We start from the raw sequence: 26646 nt of genomic DNA, 5'->3' as shown, positions 1-26646 counted from the left end.
TAAATGCGTTCCGGTTCCGGCTGATCCTCCGGCCTGAACCCTTCCGGCCGTCCGTGAAAAGGATCGAAACCCTTTTTAACACGTCATGGAATCCCTTATGGCGCAAAAAAAAAAAAAAAAAAAAGTTTTGAGAGGACTACTTGAGATATTCGGCGTAGTTCAGTATAGGAAATCTTAACGGCCCGGTAAAGTACCCACGATTCGCTAGCGTACAGAAAAAAAAAACTGACAGGCATAATGCCTTGTACACAGACACTTTGGTGGCGATGGTAAGGTTCCTCTTGAGGAACCTTCTATCGGTGAACCTTCCAAGTGCAGAAGACGCCACCCCGATGCGTCGTTGATCCTCACAAGTATCAGTCAATACAGAGCCATGGGCTGCACATTTTTCATTCCACTCCAAAATCCCTGCGGGAGTGTCTGTCTGCAAATCTCGGACTGGACTACATAGTCACCAACGAACTCATCCGGCATGAATCCTGATCACTTGTCAAGTCATTTGCAAGGAGTGAAAGAGATGTCATCGTCGTCTGCGACGGACAAATTGAAGAAAAAAAAAAAAAAAAAAAAAAAAATATATATATATATATATATATATATATATATATATATGTTGAGACATTCTGACAGGTTGATGTAAGCGGAATAGGAAACACAGGAGTCTTAGTCTTGAGTTTATTTCTGACTAGTTTCGCATAGCTGCGAAACTAGTCAGGAACAAACTCAAGACCAAGACTCCTGTGTTTCCTATTCCGCTTACATCATATATATATATATATATATATATATATATATATATATATATATATATATATTTATTTATTAAGTGGATTTATACCAAGTTGCTCATATGTATCAGTGTCATTTAGAAGGGCCATGGCTTTATCTATGTAACTGTCATGGTCAAGAATAACTATTTTGCTACCTTTGTCTGCCTTCGTGGAGGAGGAGGAGTGGAGGAAGAGGAGGAGGGGAAGAGGAAGATGAGGAAGGAGGGAAAGAAGAAAGATGAGAAAAAAGGAGAAGGAAGAGGAGGAGGAGGAAGAATGAGCGGAGGAAGCAGAGGAGGGGATAAGGAAGAGGAGGAAGATGAGGAAGGAGAAGGAGGAGGAGAAGAAAGAGGAGGAGGGAAGAGGGGAGGAAGAGGAGAAGAGGAGGAGGAAGAAGGAGGGAGGAAGAGGGGAAGAGGGAAGAGGAGGACGAGGGAGAGAAGAGGAGGAGGAGGAGGAGGAGGTGGAGAGGAAGGAGAAATAAGAGATGGAGGAAGAGGAGGAATATAATGAGAAGAGTAGGAGGGAGGGAGGAAGAGAAGGGGAGAAGGAGGAAGAGGAGGGGAGGAGAAGAAGGAGGAATAAGAGGAGGAGGAAGAGGAAGAAAATGAGAAGGAAGAAGAGAAGGGGAGGAGGAGGGAGGAGGAGGGAGGAGGAGGCGGAAGAGGAGGAGGAAGAGGAGGGGGGGAGGAAGATAACTGCACGAAAACTGAAGTACCACACCCTGAGAAAAAAGAGAGAGAAAACACAATGGAGGGTAAAGGAGAGAGAGTTGCCATGTTGCGTCCATTTAGCGAAATGATTTCCTTTTAATAGAATTTCTTTGCCCTCTTGGAACAAACTTCCCTTCCCCCCACACGCCCCCAACCGTTCACAGGAAGTCCTGATTGCCATTAGGAAGCTGTAAATCTATATTTGCATATATATAGACTAGATAGGCTGACTATAAGGTGGCTAAGAGAACAAAAAAAAAGTCGATAAATTAAGGGAATGGAAGAGAATGGGAAGGGACGAAGGATGGAAGGAGGGAAGGGAAGGAGGGAAGGAGTGGAATTTTGGGTGAGAGAAGAAGCGAGGAAGGAAAGGAGGAAGGGCGAGAAGAAGGGAAAGAAAGAGGAAAGGAGGAAAGGAGGGAAGAAAGGAAGGAAAGAAGGAATGCCTACGGGAATGGCGGAGAGGGAGTGACGAGGGAATTACGGGAGAACACGGCGGAGGAAGAGGAGGACGAAGAACGAAAAAGAACGAGAGAGAGAGAGAGAGAGAGAGAGAGAGAGAGAGAGAGAGAGAGAGAGAGAGAGAGAGAGAGAGAGAGAGAGAGAGAGAGAGAGAGAGAGAGAGAGAGAGAGAGAGAGAGGGAAGAGGACTAGGAGCACAAAGGAGGATAAAGTGATCCACTGCCCCAATCTTTCTCCGTAATATTACAAGCTCGCTATGCGAGTGGGTCTTCAGGAATATGCAAACCCATATACTGTAGCCCGAGAGACCTTTACTCTTCAAGCCCCCCAACCTCCGCTTCTTATTCTCTTTGAACAAATGCATAAGAAAAGATGATTAGTGATACAAAGGAAGAAGAAGAAAAAGAAGAAGAAAAAGATGAAGAAGAAAAAGATGAAGAAGAAAAAGAAGAAGAAGAAGGAGGAGGAGAAGAAGATGACGAAGAAATACCGGATAATCGGTCCATGCCTCCGGATAATCGAAATGCTGATTCGAATAATCAATCCGCATAATCGGAATGTATCTGGATAAACGGTTTGTAAATTCGGATAATCGGTATGTAAGTCCGGATAATCGGTATTCAAGTTGGTATATTCGGTACTTAATTCCGAATAATAGATAATTTAGTTCGGATAATCGGAATCTAAGTTTCATTCTAGCTTCTCACCTCTCTGTGAACAAAAGAGAGAGAGAGAGAGAGAGAGATAGAGATAGAGATAGAGAGAGAGAGAGAGAGAGAGAGAGAGAGAGAGAGAGAGAGAGAGAGGCGATATGATCAGGTGTAGATTACAGAGCGCACATCCCTAAAACAAAGGAACATCGCCCTGGGCTCCACGTGGGGATAGGAGGAGGGTCGTTCATGGGGTGAGCGCACAGAAGATCGAGGAGGAAGAGGAGAAGAAGAAACAGGAGAAGGAAGAGGAGGAAAAGAGAAAGAGTGGGAAAAGGAGAAAGAGGACGAAGAGGAGTGTGGTGGCGGTGAGGAGGAGGAGGAGGAGGAGGAGGAGGAGGAGGAGGAGGAGGAGGAAGAGGAGGAGGAAGAAAAGTAGTAGGAGGAAGAGGAGTGGGAAGAGGAGTGGGGTGAAACGAGAAGGATATGTGTGTGTGTGTTTAGGAGAGAGATGAATTACGAAAGGGGAGGCTGCAGATGGGTGTATTATTGTATAGGCACCCTCTGGGTGTGCAACACCATATGCACGATGGGGCCAGAGGGTGACATAAGAGGAGGACTATGGACAAGGGTTCGGGGGTACATGCAATGGGACTAGGGGAAGCTGTGAGGAGGACTAGAGGGGCGAAGGGGGATACAAGAGAAGGGGGCGAAAAAAATAATGGAAAGAAAACATGGACGTGGAAGAAGGGTGTGTGTTTGGTTGTTTGTATATATGTATGTATGTATGTATGTATGTATATATATATATATATATATATATATATATATATATATTCATATTGTATATATATATAGATATATATATATATATATATTGTGTGTGTGTATGCGTGTGTGTGTGTAAGAGAGAGAGAGAGAGAGAGAGAGAGAGAGAGAGAGAGAGAGAGAGAGAAAGAGAGACAGAAGAACGACAGAAGACACAAAGACAAATGCAGATACAGGTAACTGAAAATAAAAGAAAAAATACGGTCAAGACATAAAAGTTAAAACTCCTCCAAATGCACACAGTAAAAAAAATGCATAAAAGCTAAAAACCTCGACCTGTATTGCATGTGAGGACTTCTGCGGAAGGCCTGATCCATTCTCCCCGTGCCTGCAGCAGCCAATCAAGTTGTTTCTACCTACATCACAATCAAATCCACGCCCCGCTCATTCACACTCACTGTTTCTCATCTAGTTTGTGTTCGTACATTTTCTACAACCATTCTCTCCCTTACAAATATAAAAGTAATATCTAGAGATAATTGTACTAATACATCAACAATATGTCAATTTATTATTATTTACTATTTACCGTTTTGTTTATTTTTTAACTATACCTATGCATTTATGTATTTCACTTATTATTATTTACATTATTATAGTTTTTATTTATTCATTTATTTATCTATTTATTTATCATTATTATATATATATTTTTCGCATCCGACCTAGCAATTGGCCAAAAGGTCTCCTGTCGGCATGCTCCGCCTTTGTAACCCTTTGTAATACAGTTGCTTAGTTCCGATGTCTGATGCAAGTGACCGTGATAATGCATAATGCTATCCCTCGATATATATTACATACTATATACTGCATATACCATATACTCCACCTAACTTTGCTGCAACCTACTGAAGTGAGACTTCGGTTCTTTCAAACAAGCCCCAGGGTTAAGTTCCCCCTCCCTTATCGCCCCAGCCCCATCTCCTCTTTCTCCCTCCCCCCAAAAAATCTGCCATATCCACATGGAGGCCTGCCTACCATCATCACAAGGAAATCAAATAATGTCTCCCCTTCAACGTTGAAAAGTGGTCAACCCTCTTCCAACGCACAAAGAAAACGCAGACCAACAGACGCACTTGCACGCGCCGTTGTTCGTACACACATGCGCCATCTGTCACAAACAGTGCGCGCGCAGCACCGCGCCTCGTTATCCCGTAGAAAACGGAATGAAGGGGGGAAGAGGAGTGAGGATGACAACAATCCAGTCTGTTGCCTTTAACAAACAAAACGACATGAACCTAATTTTTCTCTGTCCGTAAAGAGAGCCTCTCCTGATTTTATTTTTACCTCTAATCATGTGACTAATCCAATAAGAAATAACAAAACAAATCTTTACTACGCAAGTGATTAACACACTCCAGATGACATATGGACAGTTGCTCCTGGTATCGTCCAATGAGATCAGTCCCCACCAATCACGACCCTCCATTCTGATGACGCAATAATGATATTGATACAATCATACCCCATGTGGCAGCATTAGTAACAAACAATATAAACCCAGCAGTGTATTTCGACACTGTAATTCCACTGTGACAAGTTCAATATACTTTGTGAGACAAAAACTATCTACCCTCTTTTTAAAATGTTTAGAAAAAATAAAAACCTTTAATTAAGTCTAATTACACAAAGTTAAAGTAATTTTCTAAGGATAACACTACAGGTTTTGCTTCTAGGACATTTGATTTGCCTAAAAATAAGTGGCCGAAGACCTTTAGCTAACCTGAAGTTACACCGAAGAACGAACAATTCTCTTCATCAAGAAGATGTCTGAACGGCCAAACCCTTTCCTACAACTGTTACCTTCGATTAGTTCTATTCAAATAGCAGGCGATGTATTATGGACCGTGTAAACTAAGGTGAAATGGAGTAAAAATAATACTTGATAACTCTGAAATCATATTACTCAAGCAGAGTAGAGAGTAAATCAGTTAGCATGTTCAAAGGCCTCCCCTTACTTCCTGGGATGACCAACACACCTCACTCAAGGAGGGCATCCTGCGTAAGCTGAAGGCACTCCAAGGGGATTCTGAACCTGGTCTCTACATGCTTACCACATACATACACACATATACCAAAAGACCTTTTTCCCCCTTATAAGGGAGGTGCCCAGCCAAGTAATGCACCTATCCTTTACCCATCCCACACCCATTATACATTTAATTTCCTTTCTGTCTTAGCTCCTTGCAGAAGAAGGCCCATCCCTCCCCCGCCCACTGTCTGGGTAAGAAGCAATGCAGCAAGACACAGCACTCGCACTTTTAAATGTTCCTCACTCCCCCTTGATATCACTTCGATGCTGAATGAAATCACCAGGCGTCCGCGAACTAGTCTTAGCTTTCGGACTATGGCCCCTCTTCTGAAAGTCTCTGGGATCTCGGGGGGACCCCCCCCCCCACCACGGATCTCAAGTTGAGACCTACTGGCGTCCTTGGCCAGTAACAGCCCCACAATTGTCCAAACCCAGTATTATGGAACACTAATTTTAATTAGACTAATACCCCACCAAAGAATACCTCGAACAAACAACGAAACGTCGAAATACATTTCCAAAGAGCACCTCACTCGGGACCTCCAAAGGGACAGGTTAATTATCATGAGTGTCAATGGAGCCTCAAGCAAACACATAATTACAGACACGCGAGGATGTGCACACACGCACACAATTACATCCAAAAGACATTTAAAACACATGTACACACACAAGCACACACAAAACGCTTCCTTATTAGATACTCCGAACATGAACAAAATAGCCCATTTGAAATTATTTCTACAATTCATGCATATAATGTATATAAAAACCCAAAACTCAAAATAAACTCCCCTAAAAACAATAAAACCTAAAACTACACATTGAAACTGAAATAAAAGATTTAGGTTGTTATTTTCTTTAAATTATGTTGTTTTTTCCAGACCTGCCATAACGAGATTAGGAAATGGGAGAAGAAGCGTGACTAATGAAGAACTGTACGTGGAGGACACGAAGGGGAGGAGGAGAGGCCTGGGCTGTGTGCTTGTGTCAACACAGGGACGAACAAGTGGAAGCTAAATATTATTATCGTGAGTTAGGATATTAATTTAGGTAAAGACAGTAGATACAAAAGGCAATGTGTATTATATACCTTATATTCACATACACACACACGCACACTGCACTTCGTTCCTTACAATAAGTTACAATGATAAAACATGCCGACAAAAGAACTGTTGAACCATAAGATGGTCGAATAAAATAAAAACAAATAAATACATAATTCAATCAGACCAAATAAGAAATTAATATACAAACAAAATAAATACTTAAATAAATGAGTATATGTTAACATGATGCAATAAAGACTAAGAAAATAATAGAGAAAAAATACTCTATTGTCCTATTGTAACACCGCGGCCCACCCACTCTCACGGGAGAAGGAGGCGACAGTCTCAATATCCGGAGGAAGTGAAACCAAACAAAGGAGAAAGAAATCAAGCGAGAAAGAGAGGAAGGAGGCAATGGGTGAGACCGACAGGAAAGCGGTGTTGAACACAACCATGGGAAGCTGTGGTCCGCTAGTGCCAAACCACTTGAACCTTGTGCTCAATGCCTCACGAAAATGGGCACGTACCACTGCGGACAACCGAACCTGACATACGACAAGCCGAAACTCTCTCTCTCTCTCTCATATGTTATATATATATATATACATATATATATATATATATATATATATATATATATATATATATATATATATATATATATATTTATATATATATATATACACACACACACACACACACACACACACACACAGTATATGTATATATGTGTGTGTGTGTGTGTGTGTGTGTGTGTGTGTGTGTGGGCGCTCATGTGTACCTGAGGACTAATATTACCTGGCCCCATTCTTACTATATCTGGAGTTTGGGCGGAGTCAATAAATTATAAACAGAAGTTTTGGTGGGCGTAGTAGTGGGTGGGAGGGCGTGTAAACACGCCCTTCTGCATCTCCTTGGGGGTATAAACGTGTCCATACACAACGATGAGCTAGCGACCTCGCTAGAGCACACGGTGGGTCCATGTGAACAAACTTAATCTACCTTATTTCTAATTGTCGTTTTCTGTATCTGTGGTTACGGCATACATACAAAATCCCACATGCACACGCACACAAACAAATTGAAACAAACTGGATGACAATATAATCCAGGGGAACAACAAAGACGAATCTAAATCAAAGATTGATGAATAGAAGCAAAAAGATAGGACCCCATGAGCACGGCACCAACCCCGTATACAATTAGGAGAAATATATACACAAACATATGTGCATACACATGATCTACAAACAAATTACCTAATTGATTAAAAAAAAATAATAATAATAAAAGGCTCTCCCCCGATTCTTACGGGCTGCATTACAAAATAAAATATTTACAGAAAAAAATCAACTTATTTTCAAATAATAATAACAGCCTTTGGTTGATAGCATGCGTCCTAAAAAGATTATTCACTTTCAGATTCGGGCGGCGTCGTGTTCCACTAGCAGGGCGCTCGCCCTCAGATGAAATGGCAGTACTCCAGGGAGGGAGATGGGGCGCCACCTTCGCGTAGTTCAAGCCGGGAGGAGTGAAAGGGACGCGTGTGATGATGAGAAGGAAAGGAAAGGAAAGGGAAGGTTGGGGATATTCTTCTCCCATGTCTAGTCAACTCGCTTCGGGGTAACAAATGATCGAAATGAAGAAAAAAGAAAAAAGTATTATATATATATATATATTATATATATATACATATATATATATATATACATATATATATATATATATATATATAAAAGAAAGGTTATAAGAAAATAATTAGAATACAAAGGAAAAAAACGAAAAGGAATGAAAAACTAGACATAAGACATGGAAAAAAGAAAAAGAATAAAAAAAAGAAAAAGAATGAAACAAAAATCATTAAAAAAAAATAAAAAAAAACGTTCCTCTACTACGCGCCCGACGCCCACCTCGCGCAACCCCGAAAAGGGACGCCGACGCCCTACGACGCCCGCCCTTTGCATCAGCAACACGGAGCACCGCCCAGCCATCAGCAGCCAGCGGGGTCCTCTTCAGTGCAGCAGCAGCGAGATCCCTTCTCCCCGGCGGGTGAGTCAACGCTCCCCCGGACCTTCTATAGTTAACTCAAACAATATGTTATCAACTTAATTATACCTGGACCCCGCGCAACGCTAATTGCACGACATGGCAACGATCAAGTAGTATAGACTTGGGGAAAAGACTTGTGAGGCTGTCACAGCCTGATGAAATCCTTCTATCAATACACACACACACGTATATATATATATATATATATATATATATATATATATATATATATATATATATATATATATATATATATATATATACGTGTGTGTGTGTGTGTGTGTGTGTGTGTGGATTCCAGTGGCTTTCCATACAATGAATAAAACTGGAAAGTAATCCCACCGAAACTTCTGCAAAGCATCACGCTCAGATATTCACATTCGTGCACGCACGCACACACATACAAAGGAACAAGGAAACACGATCGGACTATACGAGCTCTGAGCTTTCAATTCGAAAGAGTAATAATTGTCGTCATACATCCAGCACGTGATCCAAGATCATGGTGAGAATCTTTCTCACACATACACAAAGGCGCGTGCACGATTAGTTTCCGGCCGTCACTACGGCGGTCCGGGTTCGAATCCCCTCCCCAGGGATGAAATAATTTCAGTACCGCTGCGCTGTGAGTTGTTACTCCAACTCTCGTGGGTGGGGAGTTGGGTGTGTGTGTGCATGTAAGGTGTAAGGTCACAACATTACCCACAACTCGGTAATATATGAGCTGTCTCTCATCCGGGAGGGAAATAGCTGTCGATCACGAGTCCAACACGTGATACAAGACCATGGTGAATCACACACACACACACAAACACACCACGAGCATAGCTCCCCTTTCCGTAAGATACAACTAGGTAAATTCATACACAAACACACACAAACGCACACATACATATTCGCACGTCTCGTTACATACTTGGCAACTGCTATTATTACGGCGAGCTTCTCTAATTGCCTTTCAAGTAGGATGTAATCACTTTCAAATAGCTAATTACCACTATAGAGACCAAATTAGCTCTTATCCCGCATCTCGTCACACACACATACGCACACACGCACGTGGAATGCTCTTGTCCTCAAGGTCATCTTCACCTTCCCCGTTGACTTGCTTACGGTAAGAGACGCTTAGCGGCCAAAGACATCGTCACCTTAGCCCTGCGTGCTGGGCCTTCCCGGAAAAACACCACGTTGGTTAACCGAATTCCTCCTCAAATTATTTACCATCAAGTGGGTTTGTCAATGTATTAATATCCGGGCTTTTTATGGTTACCAGTTCATACTCACGATTCTATTCTCCCCGCGAAATCAGCTCCATCTAGTGTGACTACAGGCTGATTGGTTCCGACCATGTTCAGCAAAATATGGGTACCCGTTCGATTCTACCAGTTCCTAGATCCTCTTTCTCTCTCTCTCTTTCTCTCTTCCTCTGTAATCCACCTTCAAATCTGCAGTAAGCTTTGAATCCCAATACCTCCCCAGGTAGTTTAACATTCCCTGCTTTACACACAAAATGCCACTATACTTTCATCGAGCATTACATTTCAGTCATATCTTCTGGATGACGTATGATGATTTTGTGCATTTATGGACATTTTAGTCATATCTTCTGGATGACGTATTATTTTGTGCATTTATGGGTGGGGTGGAGATGTGGTAGGTGAAAGGAAGTCTCCTAGGCCTGGGAATGAGATTAATTCACCACCAAAACCTTTCAAGATTATTGCTTACCTTCTTAAGATACACCACTGCACTCGTTCTTCGCACTTCAACAATACCACATCACCTGTTTCGACCAAATACAAGTGACAGGCATCTGTTTCCCTGACCAAACGGCCCATTAGACAAATATGGAGCCACTGCTACAACAAAGCCAAACGTACCTCAAATCCTTGCTTTCAAGATTAAAAACATCCATATCACTGTACGTCTATTTGATGTACTAAGTGAAATGTAATGTTGCAAGGAACCTGTCCTCATACGGTCTTTCATCTTTCTTTAATACCAGCAGTCGCCATCTTCCTGTACCTACCCTCCCGATTTCTGAGCCAACACCTCCACCGCTAGTGCACCCCCCGCCACACCCAGCCTTCGCGTCCTTTCATCTCCTAAAGGCCCGACAGCAGTAACGCACACCGGAGCACTTCATCTACATAACCCCTACAGTAATCCACAAAACAAACATCCATTTATTCATCTGCCCCCAAGCTCCCTTGTCCTCCTCTTCCTCTTCTTCCTCCTCCTCTCTCACTTATAACTTCTTCCCCCCCTCATTTCTGTTTAATGCCATAAACATTTTCTTCGCAACTTCTATGATCCCACCTCTTCGGTGCGATGCTATTCCCCAAGGACAGAAACGCTGGCAACGACGACATATAATTTTCTTCTCTTTCTTTTTCTCCTCTTTCCTTTCCTTTCCCTTCCCCCCTCTCCTTTCTCTCTCCCCTACCTTTTCATTTCCTTACCCTCCCTTTCCTCTCTCCCACCTCCCTCCCTTGCCTCTCCTACTTTCTCGCTCATTCTCTTCCTCCTCTTCTCCTCTCACTCCTTTTCACAATCATTATCATCATCCTCTCCCCCATCTTCCAATCTCAATCGCACGGTCAAGTTAACTATTATAGAAAGAAGGAAGGGAGTGGGAGGGGGTAGGAGGGAGGGAAAAAGAAAATAAGGAAGGGAAAAGGAAGGATTACGGGCCTTAGGAGAAAGGGGGGAGGGAGAGCAGGCGAGAAACGAGGAAGGAAGAGGAAGGGAAGGTTAGGGGAGGGGTACAAAGGGGAGGAGGAGGAAGCGGGTGGAATTGAAAATTACGTGGGTGGATGGAAAAGACAATGAGAGAGAAAATACAAACATAATACAGGAATAAGGGGCGTGGGCCATAATATGACACGGGAAAATAATAAATTGAAGTGAGATTTAAAGGGAAATGTGAAAAAATCAGTGACGAAACAGAAAACGGAAAAAATTAGTTGTAACAGAAAGTGGGAAGAAGAAATAAAATTATTAGCCACATCGAAAACTGTCGAACTAAAAGTGACGAGAAAACAGGGGAAAAAACGAGATTGGTTAAGAAAACGAACAACAGACATTGTGCAGAACACGCCCGAGAACAATAACAAAAATAACATAACAAGGTCACTTTAACCCAGTGTGCTTTGACAGTTGACTCGAGCCTTTTTAGTCACCAAGCAAGAACTAAATCTACCATGCCTTAACTGCAATGTAGTGGAGAAAAACTAAATGACAGGTTAGGCATAGAGCGTTATGTGGAACACGTGAAGAACAAGAACAACAAAAAAGCTCTGGAACATAAAAAAAAAAGGAAATGATCGAGCTGAAGTTTCTTGATTCGGATGCTCCGACGGAAAAAAAAAAAAAAAAAAAAAAAAAAAAAAAAAAATTGACGAGGCGAAACGAGGGGGCGGGGGCGGGTACGAGGGAGAGGAAATGGAAAAAGATTCGGGGAGAACTTGGTGAAGTAGTTGGTGGTGAGGTACAAGAAGGAGGAGGAGGAGGAAAAAGTAGAAGAGAAAGAGTACTGAGAGGAGAACAATGGAAGAGGTGGAGAGCTAAGAAAATGGTGAAATAATAGGAGGAGGAGGCGAAGTATGACAAAGGAGGAAAGGTAGGTGGAGCAGCGTGTCTGTCCTGATGCACTTAGAGAGGGAGAGAGAAAGAGAGAGAGAGAGAAAGTGAATGAGCAAAAACTAAAATACATCATCTTCCATTAGAGCAAAATTCAGTCCATTAATTAACACCAGTAGTTACTCCAGTATTCAGAGAGACCAAACAAGCCAAGAAGCAAAGCTCAAAGCACTTGATGAAAAGAGTGTACTGCATCTCCCTCAAATGCTATTTCCAACCACTATACTCACCCGAGAACCACACCTTTTGACTCATCTGGTGGCTTTCTGAGGGCTGAGACTGAGAGCTTATAACCCTTTTTGGGGGGTGGGGGGTGGGAGAAGACCAAACACGAAAGCCCTGTAATCCCTCAGAGCCAACACCCTAACTCTTCCATAAGACTACTGATGTGAAATGGATACAGGGATGATTTGTCCGACTTGACAACATAATGCCAACATAACTCGGGTGGGCCAAATAAATCACGTGTACCTTACAGTTTATAATGGGAGGAAGTTTATGCAAAAAACATATCATCTGTGATTTAACTTTAGTTTATTAATATAAAAATAAACCAGTAGTATATGACATGAAATAGAGCTGTTCTTATACTACATCTATTTACATAACAAAGGGATTCTTCCCCTTTATAATGGAGGTAGGCAGCCAAAGCCCACCCTTCGCCCATTCCACACCCTTCTAACAACCATTTCTTGTCCCTTCAATCTTAGCTCCTTGTGGATGAAGGGCCACCACTGTCCCTTGCCCACCACTCTTGTCAGATTTTATTTAACAGTATTAGAAACAAAGAAAAAGATCAAATATTTAATTAGAGTTTACTTAAAAAGAATCAAGCAAATTCTTATTCTGTCTATCTATGTATAAGACAAGGTCTTTTCCCCCTTACAAAGGAGGTACATAATACATACATATACCAAAAGCTTTTTCGCGCTTACGCGGGAGGCAGCCAAAAACCAAAGGTATAAAAACCACTCCCACCCATTCCATCCCCACATACTCCATTCCCATCCCCACCCCTTTCATCCCTTTTATCTTGGCTCCTCCTGGATGACAGGTCATCCCTGCATCTCACCCACTGCCCTGGATCAGAAGTAGTGTCCCAGGACACAGCATATCCACAGCAAGACCGCTTCATTAGATCGGTGACCCCTATCTCCATCCCCTCATGCAGAGATGGAGAAGATGGGGAGAAATCCCTTTGGGTTGCATTAATTTATTTTCCACGCATACTCCCCCACCCCCCATCCATTCACCCTCATGTATCACAGCATCATCCATACTCAGCCATTCTCTATTCACCCCTATCTTTTGTCCCCTCCCATCCTTCCTCAACAGACATTCCCCTTTTTCCCAATGCCCCTTTTACCACATCCATCCATCTCATCCTTGGTTGTCCCCTCTTGTTCACTTCTTCCACATGAGGTAGCCAAATGAAAAGGCATGCACCTACTCGACTCATTTCACTCCCATCCACCACCCTTTCCTCCCAATCATCTTAGTTTCTCATGGATGACGGGTCATCCCTGTATCTCACCCACTACCCTGGGTCAGTAGTAATGTATCAAGACACAATACATCCACAGTAGGGATTATACTGTACTTTATATTAAATACTATACTTTGGTTAATTTTGTGCATCTGTGAAAGAATGAACTGATATTCCTGTAAATATTTGTCATTTGCAATGATATTCCTGTCTGTAATTATTTTCATCATTTCATTTCCCTCTGGTACTTGTTCACCCTCTTCTATATTTATATACTGACTTCAAATTACTGAAGAACAAAGGGATCTCAGTAGCTTTGTAGTAAACAGTCTTTGAAAAAATAAATTGAATAATCCAAAGTATAATAAACTTTAGGCATAACCATGAGTTTTAATTACAACATTCTTAGGTAATGTAATTTTCAAATGTATTGTGAATGAAACAGGCTATAATGCAACTTATGATGAAGTCATTTTTTTTAACAAATACCTATCCATCATTTCCCACAATGTTAGGTAGTTATGCATGAGAGAAAGAAATTCCCAACCCTTTCATTCCCTCTCCATCATCCCATTCACTACTTCCAGATACATATACACACTCCTACAAAAACACACACACCTTCAGATCATGGAACAAACAATCTAGAAATTACCATCGAACTACATGCTCCACCGAACTCCTCCAAACATCAATACAGAGGTGTTCCTCCTAAAACAAGCAAGACCCAAACTAGCAAATGTAAAAGGAATCACTCAGTGCTGCCTATCTGACTACATACAAATCGCCTATCTCACCCGCACTAGCATCTGAAATTATTTCATCCACATAAGCAATGCTGTTTATCATTCATTTGTTCATCCAAATGTTTTAACTGAACTGTATTGCAATACTGAAAATACTGGATAAAATGGTGCCTTCCATGGTTGCATGATAGAGACTAGATATTGGAAAAAATAAATAAATAAACATGCATGTCACATGCTAAAGAGAAAACACTACTGCAGATGCCTTTTGGACACGTCTATCAAGTCAAAAGAAACAGAGGCAAAAGCTGCGGATGATAATGATTGTTACCTCAAGCTTCAATGATTGTAAACCCACAACCTACCAGTGCTTAGTAATAGTTACTGGGCTCTCCATTGATTTTGATGACACAAAATTTTGAATTAATGTCTGTGTTACATTAGTGCGAGGCTGTTTCTAAGTCATTAGTTTATAGTAGAAGAGGGAGAGGAGCTTCTTATCAGCTCTCTTTATATGAAATGTTGGAAGAAATACAAAGAAATACAGTCAAAGTTGTAAAGGAGAAACAAAGGGTTTGGTATTGAAACCAAGTATCAGCTCCTCAGGATTGGAATTGTGGATGTTCATAGGTTTAAGACAGATAGATAGATAGATAGATATACCAAGGCTTTTTCCCCCTTACCAGGGGGGTAGCCAAAAAGGACAAGGCACAAAAACATTCCCACCCATTTCATCCCCGAAAACACTCCACACCCCTCCACCCTCCCTCCCATCTTAGCACCTCCTAGATGACGAGTCATCCCTGCACCCTGTCCACCGCCCTGGGTCAGAAGCAGTGTCGCACATCCACAGCAAGGCCGCCTCATTAAATCGGCGACCCCCCCTCTCCGTCCCCCCATTTAAAGGGGGAGAAAGAAAGATGGCAGAAGGATAATTCTTTCTGACATCTGTCTTGCAGGACTGTCACTTGCAGTTACCTATCATTTATCCCAAACTGAAGATGAACATTTAAGTCCTATTTCTGAGACTCTTTCAAAACTGTTACTATGAAAACTTCTATAAAAATCCTCTTCCACCTACAAACATAATTCCCATTGATATGCAGCAAAAGTCTGCTGACAGAAGGGGCCATTCTCTATAAGAACAAAGTGTAGAAATCATTTCTTGTTCCCACATCCTCTCCTACCTACCTGTGTCTATTAGACTAAATGTCAAATCTTTTTACTCCCCAAACTTCTATAGAAAATTACCAAAATTTTTCATACCTAGAACCATTACCTACAAATTAACCAACACGCTTTAAACACCAAACTTACCATCAGATTACAAATCTTGCTAGGACAAATAGGCTCCTGGCCCATGAAGCTTTTGGAGAAAGAAAAAGAGAAGACAATGGAGAAATAAGAAACAAAGAAAGAATAATTTACACATGACTTACCTGATTATCTTTGTAGCGATCCTGCAGGGTGAGCAAGGAACATCCATGGGGTAGTCTGCAAGTAAGTGGCTGGATCTGCTCCTCCATATCCCCAAGCCATCGCTTCAAGATGCCTTCTTCATGAGCAAGGTCTGATAAAAGGAAAAACATATTTTTTATTTCACATATTAATGGGTAGGTCGGACAGAAGGAAAAACATATCTTTTACTTCATATATTCTAAGTAAGGCAGGGTCAGAGAAGGAATTATGGGAGCTAGTGATGGAGTTTCAGAGGGTATCCGATGGAAGAAAATTGAAGGTAAATGTGGGTAAAAGTAAGGTGAGGAGATATACAAGGGGAGAGGATGACAGTAAGTTGGAATTAAGTCTTAAAGGAGAGAGGCTAGAGGAAATAGATAGATAGAATATTCCAATTATGTTTGAATGTTGACAAGGTTCAGATAATGTTGGCTTGAATTTGGGAAAAGTTACTGCAACCCAAAAAAGGTGATAGTATATGTCCACTACAAAAGGTATTTACATACATACTAATGGCATTTCCTCCCCTTGAAATGGAAAAGCTGAATCAAAGCATGCCTCAATTCCACATAGGAGAAAAATACATAAAGGTGTATCCCATCTTCCTCTACTCCATGTTACTTTTTATGATGCATATGATAACACTCCCCACCATAAGATCACAAGAGAAGAGATAGGGTGTCCTAAGAGTAGTAAAGGAAAGACTTAACGTCAGCAGAAATGCAGAAAAACAAAAAGTGACTCAGCATTCCCCTATGAGTGGGATTTGTCTCCAAACATACAAAAATATTATGTGTCTCACTGTCTCTGGTCCATGAGAGTGCTACATAACTATGCAATGTCCCAGTGAGGGTATATTGCCTCCTGTACCATGCAGATTTAAAGCCTTACAATGAATGTTTAGTGGGGAAGCCAGAAAATTACCATGCACTTCAACTTATATACTCATCCTGGGACTGATTACTCAGTTGGCTTGATTATTGAAAGTTTGATGAAGTACAAAATTAGGCAGTCTGCTATGTATTTACTTGCATTAACCTTTTGAATGTATTTATCTAACAGCATTAATCTAATTGTAGTGTACAGTTCTGTCTCTTACTTTATAATTTTCATAACTAGCTTCAAATTCATGAATGGTTTCAACTTAGACAATATCTCCTATTCCAATTATCATATTTAGATTTTGTATGTATTTTGTGTGGATGCATTGTGGGGTAATGTGAGAAGGCTTCTGTTGACATATAAGCAGAATAATAATAAGGTTATTTTCATGCTGCATTTGGTGACTGTTAGTGTTGCGTGATGTGAACAGTGGGTGGATTCAAGGGCTCTTGTAACTATGTGTTTATCATTCTCCTGTGTTCCTCTATGGGAAGGATTTTGTTCTGGAAAAACATATTCTGTTTGTGCCGTTTTAGTGTAGCAAGTTATTGTTTGTAATGCTTTATACTGTATTGTTTGTATTATGTTTTTGTTTCCAAAGACAGTATACCAAGCTAAGAATGTGTAAAGTATATCTATCAATCAATCAATCAATCAATCTGTTGCCCCATGTCTCTCTTGTATAAAACCCACAGGCCCCAGGTACTGGCCACTGCCTCCAGTTTGATCCATAAATCACCAAGAGAAGAGATTTTGTGTTATTGTCTTCATATGGTCAGTGTAGGACATTGTAGAGTGAGATGATCTGTGTCTTTTGTGTGGTGGCTCCATCTTGGGTAGCTGGGGTCTGCTACCAAGCCAATTCTGTGCTGGTACTGTTTTAAAAGTGTAGTTGGGCCACTGTAGTTCTTATTTGTCTTGGAAGTGATTTCTCAGTTGGATTGATGTCTGGGTGAGCCTGTTAAAAATATATCTTGGAGGTCTATTGTGGAGTGTTTGTTTTATGATTTGAATGTGTACATATTTTTGTATGAATATGTTGTGAGTAGGTTTTTGTAGATATTTGAGTAGAATGTTTCTGGTGCTGTCTTTTTATTGCATTCAATGATGTAAGGGGTGGGACGGTTCTGGGACTCCTCCATTAAATGTGTACCTATCATTCTCTGTGTTGTTCTATGGAAAAAAATTTGATTTCAAAGTGTAACATTCCGTTATGGTTATTTTACAGCAGTCAATTATAATTCTTAATGCTTTATTCTGTGTTCTTTGTTGGATGTCTGTTTACTCACTTTCTGGGTACCATGCTGTGGAAGCAAAGTCAAGTATAGGTCTTACTAGTTGTTTAGATACAGTGATGAGGGTTTCTTTCCGCTCTCCAAAGCCTGTGGTTGCTACTGTTCTGTTTAGTTTCTTATTTGCATTCACAGTGAGGTCTTTCATGTGTGGGTCACGTGTGTATCCAATGTGAGGCCAAGTATTTCAGGAGTTTTGTCAAATGTAAAAAGTCACCTCCATAAGGAAGATGACCAAGTCAAAGCACTTACTCATTTCATACACAACTATAACCCAAATAACAACCCTACTATCTCAGCACTTCTTGGATGAAAGGTCATCCATGTCCCCCGACACACTACCCAGCTCAAGAGCAATGCAGTAAGGCACAGCTCTTCTAAAGCAGGACCCAACTGGCAAATTTAATTGAACCTCACAGTTCATCATAAGACAACCCCGTTCTTCATCCACTCAAAATAATCTATGAAGCACATGAAAACAACTATTCAAGCCACATCATTTATTCATTCATTTACAATCTTCCTCCATACACACCTATCTTTTCCATTTTCTCTTCCATACTCAACAGATAAATCAATCCACCAATTGTTGCCTCGTTTCTTCCTCTATCTATTTATATACTAAAAGGCTTCTTCCCCCTTACAAGGGAGGCAGCCAGCCAAAGCATTCACCTACTCCTACCCATCCCACTCCCATCTGTCACCCATTTGTTTCCTCTGTATCTTAGCTCTTTGTGGATGAAGGGTCAGCCCTGTCTCCCATCCAAGTCAGAAGAAATTCAGTAAAACACAATAATCCACAGCAGGGCCAACAGCTTCATTTACCCTCCCTCCTTGTCCCCTGATATGAAAATAAAGACAGAGAAACACTTTAAACCACATCAATTCACAACCTTTCTCTACTCACACCTATCTCTTGCCTTCTCACTTCCTGGCTCAAAAGACATTCCCCTTTAACTCGAGGCCCTCTTCACCCCATCCATCACCTCACTATCGGTCTTTCCTTGAAGTTCACTCCATCCACTTCAGTCTTCCATACTCTATTTGCTAGTCTTTTTTCATTCATTCTATGTGCCCAAACCATCCCAGTATCATTTCACTGGACCTATCTGCCAGCTCTCTTTCTACCCATGCTCTCCTCCTCATTTCTCACTCTATATATAAAATCTTCATAATCCTCACCATATTTTCAAACACTTCAACTCCCATTTAAGTTCCTCTTTTCTGGCTCTTTTAAATTCTAAGTCTCTGCCCCATAGGTACAATCACCCCTTCATATAGTTTTTTCTTTGCATCCATTCCTAGATATGTATTTCTCATTACACTTTTCATTTCCCCAAGACATTTACATGCTTCTTTCACTCTACACTTGACCACCACCCCTATAGAGTAAGGGAAGCAAGTAAATATCTTGGGGGAATGACTTTACCTACATACATACATACATATACCAAGGCTTTTTCCCCCTTACAAGGGAGGTAGCCAAAAAGGAAAAGGCATTAAATCACTCCCACCCATTCCATCCCTGAATACACTCCACACCCCTCCACCCTCCCTCTTATCTTAGCACCTCCTAGACTTTACCTAGAATGACTTTACCTAGAATGTTCAAAAGATCTTAAATCTGTGCCCATCAACTTTTCCCTTACAATATAGTGCTCTTGCTTCACATTTCACCCACAGTCCCACAATGGTTGCTGATGAAAATCCTTGGACCCTCCCACAGATATTTCTGGGAAGAGATGTTGAAGTGTCATTTGTGTTTTATCAGTGTAGTACTGTTTATGTCATCAGGTTCTAGTAACAAAAAGTCACTGGTTGTCAGTTCTCTTTGAGTGATAAGGTCGGGTAAATACAGGTGAAGTTGAAAGACGTGAGTTCTGGGCCTGGTTCACAGATCAGTGTCAACCCCTCAGAGCAGCACCTTCATAGAGGTGACAGTGCTTGGTTTTGAAGACAGATGGCAGGGAGATGATTATCTCCGATATCCATCTCACAGGACCATTATTAACAGGCACCAGTTGTTGGCACCTTTTCCTTACAAAATGGCACTGCACTAAAACTTACCTAACTCCACCTCTACTTCTTGGCTCTTTCCTTTAAGGGGTGTAAAAGACTGCTCCAGCTGGTCCCACTTGTTGTTGAGGTAGTTGACTCGCCAGGAAATCTCTTCAGCTGACTGAGGGTATCTTTGAGCAACTCGTTCCCCTTGCTCACTGAAGAGTTTCCTTCGGTATGCTCGTCGCCTTAGCTCCTCAAGCTGGACCTAAAAGAATACAAGGAATGCATGTATATCATATAATGTATTTGATTTTTACTTCTTTTAAGGTTATTACCTACAAAATAGATAGATCTACAAAATATTAATAACACCCAACATCTATTCCTTGACTTGAATTTTTATAGGAGAAAAATACAGTGGACAATCCCTATTCCTCTTGCTCCATCCAATTTAGTCACCTTGTGTGACATGCATGAGAACATGGTTGTAACATTCTTTTGGCCCTTGCCACAGTGAGATCAGGAAGAGGTAATCATAGAAGTGGTAAAAGAGTTTCAAGGAGACAGCATAAAGGGTGGACAGCAGTAATAGAAAAGTATCACTATTTCCTTATGAGTTGAGATTTTAAGTTCTAACACAGATGAATGATGTACTAGCAAGAAATATTACTATCTGATTTGAATAATGAAGTAAAATTGTTTGTTACACTCCCTAAAGCATATACAATAGGTTATGCAGCATTAGAAGGTTGTCTGAATCATACTCTATTTTTGTTATCTAGTGCACTCATATGACTTCATCAATCCAATTGTGGCACTGCACTTTTTGTTTCCTCAAATTCCAGTAAAAAAAAAAATAATAATAATAAGACCCAGAACAAGGATTTGAGGCCAGGTGAGGTTATTAATTTTGTATACACAGTACATACATACATATACCAAATACTTTTTCCCCCTTACAAGGGAGGTAGCCAAAAAACAAAGGGATAAATCCACTTCCACCCATTCCATCCCAAACATACTCCACTCTCATCCCCCCCTCCCTCTTATCTTGGCTCCTCCTGGATGATGGGTCATTCCTGCATCTCACCCACAGCCCTGGGTCAGAAACAGTGTCACAAGACACAGCACATCCACAGCAAGGCCGCTTCATTAAATCAGTGACCCCACAATCTCCATCCTCTCATGCGGAAATGGAAAAAAATGGGGAGAAATCTCTTCGACCTGTGTCAATTTATTTTTCGCACACACTCCCTCACTCCCCATCCACCACCCACTCCCCCTCATGCATCACAGCATCATCCATACACAACCTTTCTCCATTCAACCCTATCCTCTGTTCTCTCCTGTCTATCCTCAACAGACATTCCCCTCTTTCCCAATGCCCCTTTACCCCATCCATCCATCTCATCCTTGGTCCACCCTCATGTTCACTCCTTCCACAGCTCTTTCACTAATCTTTCTTCACTCATTCTTTCCATGTGTCCAAACCATTCCAATACTCTTTTATCAACCCTATCTCCCAACTCCCTTTCCACCCCCGTTCTCCTCCTCACCTCCTCATTTCTTACTCTCCTATAATACTTCTCAGGCACCTCATCTCAAACACATTCCATCTCCTCCTCTCTTATGTTCCATGTTTCTCCCCCATATCCAGTAGATCCAAATAATTAATATGGATTATTTATCAAATTCACAATTCCCATGCTTACCAACAACAATAATTCTCAGATAGAATATTAGGTTGCAGGTCAAATATCTCAATATTCAACACCATTATATTTCAAGTCAAATGTACTGTAAATCTTCTAATTTCATATACTAATGAGGAACTAAAGTACTGCAATGTCATGACGAATTTTCATGGAGAAACAACTTTTAACCTCTTCAATACGAGTCAAATTCTCGCGGGCAGCAGCAGTTGCCTGATGTACAATGATTCAATGATGGATCACAATACTCACATTACAACATATAAAGTTGTGGCTGTATTGCTCGTTCTCTTTCACTCTGAATATTAGTAACCACAAAAAATATGATCAAGCCAGTTCACAGAATATTGGGGTCACTCAGCTACAACTACAAAATAACTATAATCAAGACACCAATGCCGGCATCCCAATATACCCACTCGCACCTAATAACATACGTAGGTGTCATTGTATGGAAGGGATTAATTACAATTACCTATTCCTATGCATTATCCATGTTCTTATCATATCATACACATTAACAATTTTTTACAATATAAGTTCTTTATACCCTTACCATCCTTGCAGCCTTGTCTGGTGGATTAGAGTGTGAATATAATTTCAGTTGGACTTGTATGAGCCATTCATAAAGCTCGTTGTACTGGTCCATGAATTCCGAAAAGCTCCAAACATATTGTGGAGAAACATCACCAGAGTCCCAACTGAGTTCGTACTCTCCTGAAGATGGTGCTTCTGTTCCCCCATTAACCTGTAAAAGAAAATAAATTGATGAACTAAAGACCAAATTAATTAATGAGATAAGGTTATCCAAGAAGTCTTACAAAATAAATACAAAATACCAAATGACTGTACACTACCATTCAAGTGTTAAAACACTATTTCTAATCAGTATCTACATTGCATAATCTTTATGGAAGGACAGCATTATATACTGTATGTGAGAAATTTGAATGATCAAATGATTGTGGATAAAAAGTTGATACAAGACACATTGGATGTGACTTTGTTGAGAGGGATGACAAGGACTAGATCTATTCATTAGTTCCTACTTGAAGAAATATGAATAAATAAGTAAATAAATAAATGTGAAGAAAGAAGTTTAGGCAGGAGTGTAGAGAAATGTAATACATAATAACTGTTGCAGAACCAACACAGAGCTGGCCTGGCAACACACATTAAATGCAATCATCATACATAAGATACAGAGCACATTACACTTCACTAATATACTCCCATTCCAGCCAGCTCCATAAAATCTGGTCACTGAATGATTTATGGGCTGAATTGGTGGCCTGTTTCCTTGCAGGCTTCCTGCAGGAAAGGATCAAAGCAACAGACAGCCTGACCACATAATATCACTTGTTTACTCAGGTGAAGGAAACCTTAATCCATTAAAACCCAGTGTCCTCTTTTCAGATTCTGTTCGGACTAATGCCAGATGGCTTCAATCAGTTTTTCGGAACCTCTCAGAGCACTAATGAGTTAAAAACAGCTATTTAAACCATTAGAACCCAGCATTCTCTTGGGATTTTGTTCTAGCTACATCCTGATGATTTTGTTCAGTTTGGAGGAACACCTCTGAGTGTTAATGGGTTAAGGAGGTTGATGGGTTGCAAAAACAATAAAAACAAACCTGGTAAGAGTCTGGAATGAGATGAGAACCCATAATGTAATCATAGGGCTCCTGGATGGAGGCCCAGAAGTCACGGCTGCCCTCCTCCTTATCAGCAGGACCCCAGGACCGCCTTGCAATCTCCTTCTCACTTGTACGTCTGCAAGAGAAAATAATGGAAATTAGAGTTGTAGACTTAGGGCAAACAAAAAAATACAAAATAAATTTAACTCTTCCTAAAGTTAGGTATTAAAAGTAACAATCCCTGAAAATAATATTTTTTTTAATAGTGGTTTTGATCTCAAATGTTTCTATCATCATCTTTATCATTATATCTTCCTTTTAAACATTGGACCCAATGTTGCTCAGTAGGATTATCATTTTTAATATTATTTTCCTTCTAAACATTGGACCCAATGTTCTTCTGCAGGATTATCATTTTTATTCTTCTTCTTCTTTTTAAACATTGGACTCAATGTTGCTCAGTAGTCCTTGAGTTGACCAGGGCACATTTGTCTACAGCCACACCCTGTAGTAATAGAGGGCTATGAAGCTCGCTACATTTCCACAGGCATGCAGCCACAAGGGAAGTTGCAGTATCTGAACAACATGTGGGTAATTCTAAGTGACTGGTACCTGGAAACTCAGCTGGGCCAAGCAGTGATTTGCTCAGCAGCCCACAAATCTACCAACATAGATATTGCACACCTACATTGAAGGTAACAACCATCAGTAGAATGGTTAATATTCGTCCTTAATTTTTTTCACTACTCATGCTAAATTTACATATTTGATTATAAAAAGATCAATCAATTGTGAGAACTTTAGCTTGACAGACAATTTGGGGAACTACCATAAAAAAAAAAAAAAAAAAAAAAATCCTCTCACAATTACAGTATAATGTTATGAAAAAGAATATAAATAAATGCCTAAAGGATCATCTCATGTAACACTACGGACACTGCCTGAAGTACAAAAAAAAATCTCTTATGCAATAACCATATGGAAGGTTCTTTACATAAGTTGCTGAAAAAAATTAGATTGTAGGACCAAATACTTAAACCCATAATTCTAATACAGTACTGTCCTACCCAATAAAAATTAAAAATAAGAAGTGCTTACAAAGATAATCTACTCTGTAAAATATGAGGAAAATACAATGAAGTATGTAAAAAGGAATAGGACACTGCCACCTAATGGCGGACTTTTTGAATCAAAATTTAATGCAGTAGCTTTAACTATGAACTCGTTGTGCTTCACATCACCTCCACTCCGACCTCACACCCAAGTAATGAAGTAATGTGTCCTCTAATTACAACCATGACTCAAGAAAATAATTTTGCAACTAATGTAAAAAAAATGACTTGGTATAATTGAATTTCCTTGATGTTACCCAATTTCTCCAATATCTTCAGATCATGAAGAGGCATCTTTAATTTCATAGACTGACAGTGCTACAATATTTGATAAAAATTTATAATTAAGACCTTCCTGACATACTTAACATCTAGAGTTACTCCACTCTTAATCAGCTCAAAGTATTAATATTTACAAACCAGTCATCATCCATACAGAGCTGATTTCTAGTGGGAGAAGGGATGAAATACAGTCCAGCCATCAAAGAAAGTACTCTATCTCCTGAGTATAAATGAAATCTCTGGTAGAAATTGTGTCAAATGTTTCCAGTTCTACTGAAGGACATCACCAGGTCATAAATCTTCCAAAGAACATTTTATCCGTCATGCATAAGTAATACTGAACTTGATGGACTGTGCAGGCAGAAGAAATGTGTATGTAATGAATAATAAACGCAGGATGGAAAAGGAACTGGAAAGTAAAGACAAGGAATGGGAAAGAAGCAGTGGACAGATGGGAAGGGTTGGGAAGGGCTGGCTGGAAGAAAAGGGAAGGGAAGAGAAAGGAAGGGGAGAGAAGGGGGAGGAAGGAAAAAAGGAAAGGAAAGAAGTGAAGGAAAGGGAAAGGAAAGGAAGGGACGGGACAGGATGGGATGGGGAAGGGGAGTGAAGAAGAAAGGGGTCGGGACAGATAAATTGGAACAAGAACTAATGGTAGTGAAACAATAACCAACATAATAAAAAGAGTAATTAATGTCAGGAAAAATGGAAAGAGAAGAAACGAGAAAGGGTGAGGGTGACCACAAATCGAGGGGCAGAAAACGAAGAACAGGGATGGGAAAGTACAAAGATAAAAAATGTACTCCAGGTACAGGATGTAATGATGGAGGAAAATGAGGCGACAGATGATAAAAAAAAACACGAAGGCAACAGGAGAAAACAACAAGAGATAGGTGGCTGGAGGAGGGAAGAGGTGGAAAATGTTGATAAAATAACACATTGGATAGAGGAAAAATAGTCACCCTGAACAAGACCAATAGTAAAGGGAAAACATGGAAGACGAAAGGAAAATTCATGAATCATGGCTGGCTGTAGGTGTCATTGTTTCAGGGAAGATGTGTATTGTTATTCAAAGGAATGTATATACATTTCACTGAAGAAAGAAACGAATAAATGGAGAAAGCGCCAGTGTGGCATTGATGACACAAAATAAAATAAGATAAAACAAAATTCAATTAAAGAAAAATACAAGTTTGAGGAAAAGAAAGAGAACAGAGAGATCGCAAATGAGGCAAAGTAGGTCACGTTTATGCAACAGCGATCCAACGACTCAGCAAAAGCGACAGAGGGCGGGAGATTTCAATCCAAGGATCCGTCAGACATCGTGGCCGCCAGATCGCCTTCATCGCTGTCAGGAGGTCCCAGTGACTCACCCTCGGTAAGGTTCTCTATTATACGAGGTCGACTGTGTGTGTGTGTATATATATATATATATATATATATATATATATATATATATATATATATATATATATATATATACATATGTGTGTGTGTGTGTGCACATGTACAAAGTACATGTAATCTAAGTATATGTTGTGCAAGTGTGTGTGTGTGATTCGTGATCGACAGCTATTACCCTCCCGAAAGAGAGCTCAGAACTCATATATGACCGATCTATGGGTAATACTGTGACCTTACACACGCACACACACACCCAACTCCCCGCCCACGAGTTGGTGAAACGACTCTCAGCGCAGCGATACTGAAATTATTTCAGCTTTGGGCGGGATTCGAACCCGGACCGCTGTAGTGGCGGCCACGAACGCTACCATTACGCCATCAAATCGCGCGCGCGCGTGTGCATTTACCCAATCTACTTAACTGTAGTACACAGGAAAAGA

At 40.6% G+C, this 26646-nt stretch overlaps 1 protein-coding gene across 1 annotated transcript in view; it reads right to left on the bottom strand.

Moving 5' to 3' along the window:
* The window catches only part of LOC143037757 (uncharacterized), a 766745-nt gene that overhangs the window by 576065 nt on the left and 164034 nt on the right, over positions 1–26646 (bottom strand). Inside the window, exons 8-11 of the mRNA XM_076206310.1 lie at positions 23409–23547; positions 22332–22523; positions 20130–20328; positions 15870–16000 (exon numbers count right to left, since the gene is read on the bottom strand). Of these exons, the coding sequence (XP_076062425.1) occupies positions 15870–16000; positions 20130–20328; positions 22332–22523; positions 23409–23547 (661 nt within the window). The remainder of the gene's footprint in view (positions 1–15869; positions 16001–20129; positions 20329–22331; positions 22524–23408; positions 23548–26646) is intronic.

This window comes from Oratosquilla oratoria, chromosome 23 (assembly GCF_046742065.1).
Source record: "Oratosquilla oratoria isolate Oo_2021 chromosome 23, ASM4674206v1, whole genome shotgun sequence".
Lineage (NCBI taxonomy): Eukaryota > Metazoa > Arthropoda > Malacostraca > Stomatopoda > Squillidae > Oratosquilla > Oratosquilla oratoria.
Note: the sequence above shows the minus strand (reverse complement) of the source record. Positions and strands in the feature narration are given on the sequence as shown.